This window comes from Rhinatrema bivittatum, chromosome 1 (assembly GCF_901001135.1).
Source record: "Rhinatrema bivittatum chromosome 1, aRhiBiv1.1, whole genome shotgun sequence".
In the NCBI taxonomy this organism is placed as follows: Eukaryota; Metazoa; Chordata; class Amphibia; order Gymnophiona; family Rhinatrematidae; genus Rhinatrema; species Rhinatrema bivittatum.
The window spans coordinates 220,543,458-220,555,197 of record NC_042615.1 but is presented as its reverse complement, the minus strand read 5'-3'; the positions used below and the strand labels follow the sequence as shown (position 1 = coordinate 220,555,197).

At 44.2% G+C, this 11,740-nt stretch overlaps 1 protein-coding gene across 1 annotated transcript in view; it reads left to right on the top strand.

The window, feature by feature from the left end:
- The first annotated feature begins 383 nt into the window (after nucleotides 1-383).
- Nucleotides 384-11,740, top strand: part of LOC115080307 — a 32,144-nt gene continuing 20,787 nt past the window's right edge. The window contains exon 1 of the mRNA XM_029584461.1: nucleotides 384-823. Coding sequence (XP_029440321.1) covers nucleotides 584-823 — 240 coding nt within the window. The 5' untranslated portion in view covers nucleotides 384-583. The remainder of the gene's footprint in view (nucleotides 824-11,740) is intronic.

Here is an 11,740-nt window from a genome sequence, read left to right as displayed (position 1 = left end):
AGCTGTATGAAACTGAAATGCACTATAATGAGTGATTTCTGAAAATAAGAAACAGCTGCCTCCATTAAGGGTCAAAGTCAACATACTTTGAACCCCTTTACAAACAAACTTGCTTGCCTCCATAAAGCATGAAGACCAAGCACGGGGGCATTACATATAGGACTAGGGTAGCTGAGAGAGATTTTTTTGTTGCACAGTAAAACTCATCCTTCATATGCAACAACTTGGGGAGAGTTCAGTGATCCCTTTGTGACAGCATCTTTCAGTGTTTTTTTCCCAGACATTCTAGATTTCATTTGACATTTTGCCATGACATTTGGAACCTCTCTGTTTGTTGTGGTAACAAGATTCATATACCTATGACTGAGCTTTAAAGGATTCTAAATGAGAATATCCATGATATGTCCTTACAAGTTACTTCATTTTCTTTTTTTTTTTCTTTAGTTTACCACCGTGTTTCTTGAAAAACAACTTTTCCCCCCACTCTACTGTTTGATTTTCATCCTGCATAATAAGCTTTATAATACATTGAAGATACTACTGAGTGCAGGCGAGATTAGTGAGAACTGAGAAAGGACAAGAAATGGACAAATTAGATAATATTATAGAGGGATCTTCCTCTTGTGTTGAAGAAGTTGTCAGCTTGAAAGATGATGCCTCTTCCACTCCGTCTTGCCCAGGAAGGGTGCCGAGGATTAGGAGTCACAGGAAACAGCAACTGAAGAAAAAAAACTGTAACCCACCGAAAGAAAGATTTGGTTCTCAGTTTCTTCACTGCCGAGATGTGATAAAACCACCAAGACTGACTCCTGCAAAATGTCAGGTAGTCCTTGTTTTTCATTTAGTCATGCACCAACCAATATAAATCCTATGTTCTGTTCTCGAGCCAGAAAATTATCCTGCATCTAACTGAGCAATAATACAGTGGGAATAGCTACAAACCTGAAGCCAACAGGCTTTCTGTGGGAGGATTTTCTTCATTTTCTGTTTAGAACTTCCTTGGAGGCATAACAAATAATGATAATAGTGCAAAGTATCTACTTTATGTAACACAGCTAACATAAGATGAAGGAACGTTTGAGCATTTTCTGGTTGCTAAGATCCAGACATGCACTAGAGTGTACTGGCATAACAAATGACTTATGTACAATAAGATCTCAGCATTGCCATCATTATTGGATTGTGAAAATATATCTCTTGTATTGCTTAAATATACATAGCTGATCATATGATGCAAATGAACATATACCATATACCTCAACAATATTTATCACATTTTTAAACATAAACATATATCATACATATATTATATCACCATTATTTATCATATTACATGTACCAATATCATTCATACCACACATTCATACACAACAATACACATATCAATACATATTGTACAATATATTACCATTTAAAATCTTCAATTTATCTTATTATCTATTTTTCAAAGCTGTTTTCCTTGAGACATTCCCTTATATTCTTTACTTTTCACAAATCTCCCTTAAAACATTCCTTAATATTCTTTATTTTTCAAAATGCTCCCGACAAGAGACTCCTGTTTCACCAGTGGTTTCATCAGGGGATCAACTTGCTACATCTCTTGTTTAATGTAATGCATTCGTTTATGCGATGGCTATTGTTACAATGTAAACCGAAGTGATTTGTAACTTGTTACAAGAATATCGGTATATAAAAGTGTTAAATAAAAATAAATAAATCTCTGCCTTCTTTCATGTACAGGGATCATCCAACTTCATATCTCATTTAGCATATCAATCTTCATCCACCTATTCTTATCATAAAAATGTATACAATAATCAGTCTCCACATCTAAAAACTTCTTTATTTAATACTAAGCCCTCGTTAAAAAACTTTATTTAATAAACTATTAAACCCATTTTAAATCAGAAATAACAATTATTTAAACACATATTTTACCCGGTCACATTAAATTCCATATTCATATATCACCACACAAATCACCATTGATACTGCCATTCACCTCTTTTAATGAAACAGCTATTCTTTTATCCCAGGTTTACCAACTCTGTTCTTCAATCACAAACCATGATACACTCTGCCTGTCGCCGTCTTTATTCAAAACCGCCATTTCTACTCAAAAGCTTTAAACAGCAAAATATATATCCGTTAGATGACTCCCACCTTAGGATACATAAAAATCTAACACCTCACTGTTTAAATCCAAACTACTAACCTGGACAACTTAAATTTCACCACTTTTATTTCTCCGCCGTGGCTGCGCATTCGACCACTCCACACCTTTTAAATCCCCATCTGAATAACCTCCCACAAAACGTCATTCACATATGTCACGCCCCCAAACCTTATGTATTGTTGAGATCTTCAATTCAATATCATCAATCAAATGAATACATTCCATTGCACTTCTTGATTTAATCCCATTGGTTCAACTGTTCCCCAGTGGAAAATGTAAGATTCAGGGACTTGAGATTCTGCGTGCTTAATCAGGTATTGTTAAGCCGAGAGGCCCAGATTCATCGGACCATTTCCGATCACCCGACGCGAAGGTGCGGTTACCTACCAGCTGCAACTTCTCACCTCCATGGGAATCCGCACCTACACGTCGGGTGATCGGAAATGGGCCGATGAATCTGGGAGCTAGACGTTGTGAAGGAAGACGTAGTTTGATGTTTTTAGTGCTCAGCCAGATCTTCTGGCCGGGCCGGAACTGGGGTGCAGTGCGACGATGACCATCCGTGAAGCGTTTGGCTCTCTCGGCAGCCTGACCCAGTCTTTCCTTGACTTGGTTCCAGAGTCGGCGGATCGTCTGTGCTGTAGGCTGGGCTGCAGGCGAGGGTATCGAAAGCGGCGATCAAATACAGTACTACGGAGAAGGGAGAGATGTCAGTGGCAGAGGCGACGTGGGTATTGTGGGATAACTCGGCCCATGGCAAGAGGTTGGACCAGTTATCCTGCTGATCATTGACGTAGGATCTTAGGAATGTCTTCAGGGAGTGGTTTGTCCTCTCGGCCTGGCCATTTGCTTGAGGGAGGTAGGTTAAAGTCAGATTCAGGGTAATATAAAAATTTTTACACAAGGACTTCCAGTACTTGGCAGTGAATTGTGGTCCACGATCAGAAACAATCTCTTTGGGTAATCCATGTAAGCAAAATACATTGTTCAGGAAGAGTTTTGCCAATTCAGGAGCCAAAGTAGTGGCTCTGTAGTGGAATGAAGTGGGCCATTTTTGAAAAGCGGTCGATGATAACCCAAATGACTGTGTTGCCCTTTGATGGGGGCAGATCAATGATGAAGTCAATAGAGATGCTTGGCCAGGGTTCAGTGGGAGCTGGAAGAGGTTGGAGGAGTCCCCAAGGATGCTAGTTGGAGGTTTTTGCTATGCACAGATGGGGCATGATCCACATAACTGCGGGAGTCTTTAATCATGCTAGGCCACCAGTAATGTCTTCTTAACATCTCAAGGGTCCGAGCCCGGCCAGGATGGCCGGCCAACTTCGAGTCATGGGCCGCGCTCTCGGAGATGGCGTGGGACCACCATCTTCCCAGCTGGCACTGTGTTGGTAACTGTGAGGGTTATGCAAGCTGGGTTGATGATATGTCTAGGAGTTTCGGGTGTATCTTCGGGCTCAAGAGAGCATCCACTCGGGTGTTCTTTGCAGCTGGACGGTAATGGAGTTCAAAGTTAAAATGTTCAAAAACAGCACCCAGCAGGCCTGTCTGGGGTTCAATAGCTGGGCTTCCTTTAAGTGTTCGAGGTTCTTGTGGTCTGTAAAGTTCGTGAACTTATGCTGTGCTCCTTCTAACCAGGGGCGCCATTCCTGAAGAGCCAGTTTTACAGCTAAGAGTTCAAGGTCCTCAATCGTGTAGTTTTGCTCTGCGGGAGAAAATTTGTGTGAGTAGAAGGAGCAGGGAACTAAGACCCCCTTGGAGGAATATTGGCTCAGGATCACCCCTGCTCCAATGGCAGAGGTGTCTACTTTGACAACGAAGGGGTGGTTAGGATCTGGGTGACGTAGACAGGGTCTGGTGCAGAAGGCCTCTTTCAAGGCGTGGAAAGCAGATTGAGCCTTGGGGCTCCAAACTTGAAGGTTACTACCTTTCCTTGTCATGGTCGTAAGTGGAGCAGCTAGCATGGATTAGTTCGCGATGAAATTCCTGTAATAATTTGTAAATCCAAGGAATCTTTGTAAGGCGCAGAAGCCTATGGGCTGGGGCCAATCTCGGATTCCTTGGAGTTTCTCAGGGTCCATGGAGATAATGTAGCCCAGAAATGGAAGACGAGTCTGCTCGAAGATACACTTCTCTAATTTTGCGTAGAGATGATTGTCTCTGAGGCGTCGGAGGACTGTATGAACATGTGAGCGGTAGGACTTCAGATCTTTGGAAAAGATCAGTATATCGTCTAGATATACCATAACAAATGAGTATAGTATGTCCCAGAAGATCTCATTCATCAAACGCTGAAAGACCGCAGGGGCGTTATAAAGTCCAAGAGGCATTACTACGTACTCGTAATGGCAGTCCCTTCTATTGAAAGTGGTCTTCCAGATATCCTCTGGCTAGATCCATACAAGATTGTATGCACCTCGGAGATCTAACTTTGTAAAGATCTGGACTCCTTATAGGCGATCAAATATTTATTTATTTATTTAAAGTTTTTTGTATACCGACATTCGTTAAGAAAACATCACATCGGTTTCCATGGAACACAAAGTAGCCAACGGGGCTTTACAATGAAACTGATAATAGAACTGGGGGGGGGGACGGGGGACACACAAAGGTTATGCTGTACAAATAGGTAAACGTAATAAAATAGTTAAATACAAGTATATTATTTACAATAATATGTTCAGTATATTATTTACAATAATACCGTTCAGAGACCACCATAGCGTTGGTGGTCTTTCCAGAGTGTGCAGGTCTGGTGAAGGTTCCAGCTCTCCAGATTCCTCGTGTCCACCCAGAGGGACTAGTCTAACCATAGGGGCACACATCTTGTCCCGCGCCTAGGAGCACCCCCTGACGCTCCCATCCACCGAGCGCAACATGTTAGTTTTCAAGTTCCTGAAAGACTTACGGCAATCTAAACCTCTAGTTGTGAAGCTACCTATGTCATGGGATCTAAATGTGGTTCTGGCACAACTGATGAAGCCACCATTTGAACCATTGGAGTCAGTTTCTTTCAAGTTTCTAAAATAGAATGTAATGTTCTTTGTAGCAGTAACATCAGACAGAAAAGTCAATTAGCTTCAGGCTTTAGTACATTATCTCCCATATATGCAATTCTTTCACAATAGGGTAATGCTGTGCATCCATCCGAAGTTTCTACCAAAAGTAAGAACGTAAGAATTGCCATGCTGGGTCAGACCAAGGTCCATCAAGCCCAGCATCCTGTCTGCGACAGTGCCCAGTCTAGATTGTTACGTACTCCTAAGGATAGCAACACCTATCTAATCTACCTGGCTAATAATGTGTTATGGACTTTTCCTACAGTAACTAGTCCAAACCTCTATTAAAACCCGCTATGCTAGTTGCTTTGATCACATCTTCTGGCAAAAGATTCCACATCTTGATAGTGTGCTAATAGTTAGGGATGTGCAATCGTTTTTCCCGAGTTAGGCAATTTCAACGACTAACATGGCAGAGTTAGCGTGCACTAACCCGAAAATCGGGGCCCCCGAAAAAAACAAACCCCAAACCGTGGGAAAAACGAAATTCCCGCAGGGGGGGGGGCCCCAAAATGAAGCCTGACATAATAAAAAAACCTGAAGCACAACTCTACTAATAGTGTAGACAGACGATAAGTACTTCAGGAAAGGTTTAAAAGCATATCTGTTCAGTGAAGTGTTTATGTGTTGATTTTATGAATGTTGATGTTTGTGTGATTTTACTGCTTTGTTGCTTTGTACTTTTTAAGATTGTTATCTGCCTTGAACAGTTTTTTTGATAATAAGGCGGACTATGAATTTTTGTAAATAAAATAAATAAATAAGAACTTTCTATGATTTGTTTTGAATCTGCTGGTTGTTAATTTCATAGCATGTATCCTTGTTTTATTATTATTATTGATTTCATAAACTTCTATTATGTCCCTTCTCAGCTGTCTCTTTTCCAAGCTGAAGAGCCCTAACCTGCATAGCCTCTCATCATAGGTGTTGCGATTCCGGGTCGGCCCCAGAATCGCTACTCACGCCATCGGGGTCCCGCGTTGGGCCCGCGCTCCCCGGACCTCCGGGGACCTCAGCCACCGCAGGCTCGGCGTCTCCCCGCCTCGCCCGGGCCTGCACTCACTCCTGCCGGGTCCTCTTCGCTGCGACGCAGCAGCCGGCGTTCCTCGGCGGCTGGCCGCGCGTCTCTGCTCTAAATTTAAAGGGGCCAGCGCGGGAAAAGGCAGGGGACGCCTCCGGATGACGTCAGACGCTGCAGGGTATTTAAACCCTGCAGCTCAGCCAAGACATTGCCTTGCAACGAGGTTCCCAGGTTTACCCTGTCTCCAGTTGCTGCGTTCCTGATCCTCTTGCTTCCCTGTGCTTCCTGATCCTGGACTGGCTTACGGTGATTCTCAGCTTCTGACTCTGGACTGGCTTACGACGACTCTTGGCTTCTGACCCCGGTGCGGCTTACGGTGATCCCTCTGGCTCTGGACCTCGGACTGGCTTACGACGACTCCCGGCTCTCGGACCCTGCCTTGGCTTACAGCGATCCTTTGGCTTCTGATCCCGGACTGGCAAGCGATGATTCTCTGGTACACGACTCCGGACTGGTGAGCAACAACCTCGGACTCCATCTGACTCCGCCCCCACGGGCTCTCCTAAGTCCCAGCGGCCGGGTCCCTACGGGCTCCTCCTGGGGGGACTCCGGCTTCCAGGGTGAATCTCCTAAGTCCCAGCGGCCGAACTCCTACGAGCTCCTCTCGGGGGAGGCTCGGCTTCCAGGGCGAAGATCTCCTCACCATTGTACCAGCTCCACCGCTTCATCCTTCCTTGCCACGGCCCTTGGTCGCATAGGGCTTTCCCGGATCTTCCTCCAGCCTCTCTCAACTCCGTCCTTGCCGCCTTCCGATCGGGACCTCCGTTGTCGCCTCATTCAACGACTCTTCATTTGGTTCCGATCGGTCCAAGGGTCCACGTCCGTAACAATAGGTGAGATGCTCTATCCCCTTTATCATTTTTGTTGCCCTCCTCTGTACCTTTTCTATTTCCACTATGTCTTTCTTGAAATGGGGTGACTAGAACTGCTGTGGTCAGTGTACACAGCCAGCGCTAGAAAAGTAACCTTACTCTTAGTAATGAAATTGTACACTATGGGTAGTTTATGCTTCCAGCACTAGAAGACAGAAGCAGCGTTGGATCGCCAGGAGCAGGTGAGTTGAGACCTCGCTCCTGGCAGGGTTTGTTTTGGGTTTTTTTTTGAATGGGGTGAGATGGGGGGATCTGGATGGATGGGGGGGTTGCGAGCAGGACTAGTCATGCTGCAGGTGGGTGGGAGGGATTGGGGAAAGGAAGAGCACTGCTATCTGATGTATGTTACCGGGAATGTTGTGTTTATGTGTCGGAAGGTGCCCAGTGACCTGCATAAGGAGAAGTTGGTGATTAGGGGGTATGAGGCCCAAGAGGCCCATATCCACAAGTTGGGGATCAGGAGGGGAAGAGTAGAGCTGCTAGCCCTGTTTGTATATTTTTAGGTTGTTTTTTTTTTTTTGCTGACAGCACTACTTACCCGGATATCATTTAAAGATATCCGGGTAAGTAGGGAATTATCCAGCCACACAAGGCCGGATAACTTTAAAACCTAACCAGCTGAATTCGAAACATAGCCGGTTAGGTTTTAAAGTTAGCAGGATACATGTAGCGGGATAACTTTAAAAAAGTATATGCAGTGGGGCATTTATCCCTCTGAGTATACAGGACAAGATATCTGGCTAATGTTAGCTGGATAACTACTCCTCTAAATGGCCTACTGACTACTGATCTCTATATATGAGGAAAGCAAGCATGGCTAGCCATCCCTGAAACTAGCCTAGCTACATAAATCCACCTATTAGCAGCAATGCATTTATCATGAAGATGTTTACTTCAAACCACTAGTTAATACCTCTCTGCCCAAAAGATCACCTCACAGTTTTAGGAAAAAATACTGTGAAGAAGCAGGACCATATAGACCAATCACACTACAAATTGTGGGCTTAATTAATTTGCATTAAATCACTAAATAATGCAAATTTAAGCCCTTTTAATGTGGAGAACATGGAAGCAATGGAGGAGCACAGGAAGATCTGAAGCAGCAAGACACACTCCCAGCCACTGCTCAGCCTTTAGGGCCAAACAATCTTTGTCCTCTTCTAGGGACAAGGATGGTCCCCTATTTCGACTGAGTGCTGTTTCCGTGAGGCTGAGCTAAACATCCCAGCAGCCAGCAGCAGAAGCAGAAGCAGATCCTATATCAGCTGTCCTGATTGAGATCCCCAGCACAAACTATGTTGGTGACAGGTTGGGGCATTTCTTTATAAGCTCTTACTAGTGGGAGTCAGATCAGACCAATTCACTTACTAAAGTTAAAGTGCATGTTAAAGTTATTTTGGTGCCAGCGCCTTGCTGATTTTATGACAATTGCATAATTCATAAAGAACAGTATTCTGTTCCTATTCTAAAAGTTTTATAGTATATCATTCTTCTTTCCTGACCATCACTAAGTTGTTTGACAAGCTAACATTCCCTGTAATAATAAAAATTCATTTTACAAGACAAACCTGAACTAAATGTGAAAGGATATACTGTACCTGTCTTTAATTTATGTGATGATCATCCTACAGAAAAGATGTTGCTGTTTTTAAAGAGATTCTTCTTGCCTAAAAAAGAACTTCAGTCACAAAGATATTTATCTGAAAGAAAAAGAGATGTAGCCTGCAGTTGACATTAAAAAAAGGCAAGCGATAGGGTGCCAAGGTCACTGAAAAAGCTGAAGAGCTACAAGAAACACATAGTTGCATATCATTTATGTAGGAAATATGTAATGGAGGTTGAATTTGAACATGGTGTGAAATGCTTAAAATGCTAGCAAAACTTAAAGACAATTGAACCATTTGGAAATCTTTCAATTCTCTCTCTCAAACTCTTATTTATTGGGTATCTCAACTATTTTTGAAAACTACAGAGTGATGGTACAGCATAAAATATCGTCAAAACATCACCACTCACCTCAACGCTCGTTAGTTAACCAATTTTTGAGTGTTTTATTTTTGTTATTCTTTTTTTTGTTTTTCTTATTATTGTTAATAACCGCATCAGCGAGCCTGACAACGTGCCTTATCCAACCAAGGCCGTCCGGACTACTCAATCACCTGCGGTTTTGTTAATGGACGTTTGTTTTCAAGTATGTTTTCAAGGTTAATGTTTTCAATAGAAGTGTCTGTCTTATCCCGTTAATGGCTCGACAGCTGCCGGTGTTTCGCAACTAAGTTGCTTCTTCAGGAGTCAATATATGGAGAGGAAACATTGTGCCCAAGAATTGTTGCAACAATGTATATAATTTATTTCCTGTTCCTCTGCTAGGATGCCATGTCTCAATTCACTTCACAGTCGGTACAGAGGTGTTTCCTCTCCACATATTGGCTCCTGAAGAAGCACCTTAGTTACGAAACACCGGCCGCTGTCGAGTCATTAACGGGATAAGACAGACACTTCTATTGAAAACATTAACCTTGAAAACACATTTGAAAACAAACGTTCATTAACAAAACCATAGATGATTAAGTAGTCCAGATGGCCTTGGTTGGATAAGGCACGTTGTCAGGCTTGCTGATGCGGTTATTAACAATAATAAGAAAAACAAAAAAAAGAATAAGAAAAATTAAACTGTTATGGTTTTGTAGGAAATTGTGAATCCTGGGCCGAGATGAGAGATGTCTCCACCCACAGGGAGGAGCCCCGTGAGCCTCACTATCAGTGGGCGTGGTCTCAGCGACGTAGGACACAGCCGTGAGAGAGACTTTATTAGAGAGAAAAGATAAGGCATAACCCAAGGAATGGGAAATGCAATAAACACAGTGGTACTGAAGACGAGAAAGTCTGGTAGTGGCCCGCAGCGTGGGGTACACCAGGAGGTTCCTGCAGGCTGGTGAAGATACCTCAGAAGTGAAGATCTGGTAGTGGCCCATAGCGCGGGGTATGCCGAGGATCACTGTACTGTAGGTGACGAGGTAGATGAGGTCTGAGATATAGGAACCAAGCAGAGGATCTTGAGTAGGTGCAGCAATACCCTGTAGCTCAGGATATGTAGCAGTGATAATGCTGAAGAACGGTAGTGGCCCAAGGCACGGAGTACACTGTAGAGACTTCAGCAGTGTTGGTATAGAAAACTGAAGAAGGTACTCACACAAGGAAGTTCCAGGAGAGAGAGACCCGAGGAGTAGGTCAGGTGAAGTCCAAGGCAGGAAGGCTCTCCGAGGAGCGGATAGCCAAAATGCGGAAGGGCCCCTGTGGAGCAGTTACCCAGAGCGTCTGAATGCCACGAGGAGATACTGGAACAGGAGATCCAAGAGTGGAGTGGATTTAACAATGAGAGAACTCCTTGCTAACTCATCTTAGCAGTGGGCTGGTCAGTTTAATTACATCAGTGGGTTGACATCATCAGGAGGGGATGCCCCCGAGGTTTCCGCCATGATGTATACAAAAGGAGGCCCTGCACGTGCCTAGGTGATTCTGGAAGTAAGATGGTGGTCGGCAGCGCTCACGTCATTCCGGGGATGCTGGGGAGGTTGGCGTTGGTTGGCAGAAGCCGCCATTCTTCCCATGATTGACGGTGCAGGGAAAAAAGAGGTGAGCATGAGAGGTCGCAGCCATCTGCGACCGACGGACACAACAATACCTCCCTTCTTAGGGCCCCTCCCTGGGGGTTTTGGCTTCCTGGGTGTGCTAGGTAGAATTGTCTGATCAGCTCCTTGTCAAGGATGTTGCTTGCAGGCTCCCAGCTATTTTCCTCTGGTCCGAATCCTTCCCAGGATATAAGGTACTCCCAGTGTCTTCCATGTTTCCGCACATCAAGGATGTCATCTACCTGGTAGGTAATGTCCTCTTCAGCGGAGAGAGGTTGCAGCTCAGGTGTCTTCTTAGAAAACTCCAATAAGATGAGTGGTTTTAGAAGAGAGATGTGGAAGGTGTTATGGACCTTTAGAGATGATGGTAACTGCAAGCTGTACATGACTGGACCCATGTGACGGAGTATAGGAAAAGGTCCTATGTACCGGGGTGCAAATCGAGCTGAAGACAGTTTGAGACGAATGAAGCATGTACTGAGCCATACTTTGTCCCCGGGCTATAGCTGTGGATCTGCTCTGTGATGGGCATCATAGAACTTCACTTGTTGTCCAGCTTTTTGGAGAAGCTCTTTAGTGTGTTCCTACCGGCCCTGGAGTCTACGAGGGCTAATTTTTGGAATTCGAGGGCATCTGAAATAATGGAGTCTGGAAGAGTCAGTGGAGGAAATGGAGAAGTTAGACCTAGAAAGAGTCCTCCGGCGGATCCTAGGTCTGCAAGTTTCCTGGACAGATAGGACAGGAGGGCACCGTGTGGCCAGGTTGTCAGCAGTACATGCAGAGGCCAAGTCTCTTTCAATAATGCCTCTCCTTCAACATAAGGTGGCTGCGGCCTAACTGCATTGGTTCTTCCTACTCGATATTGGGTGCAGGAGCGGTCTGAGTAACTGGCATTGAACAAGAGCGAGGAACTCCAGATGACT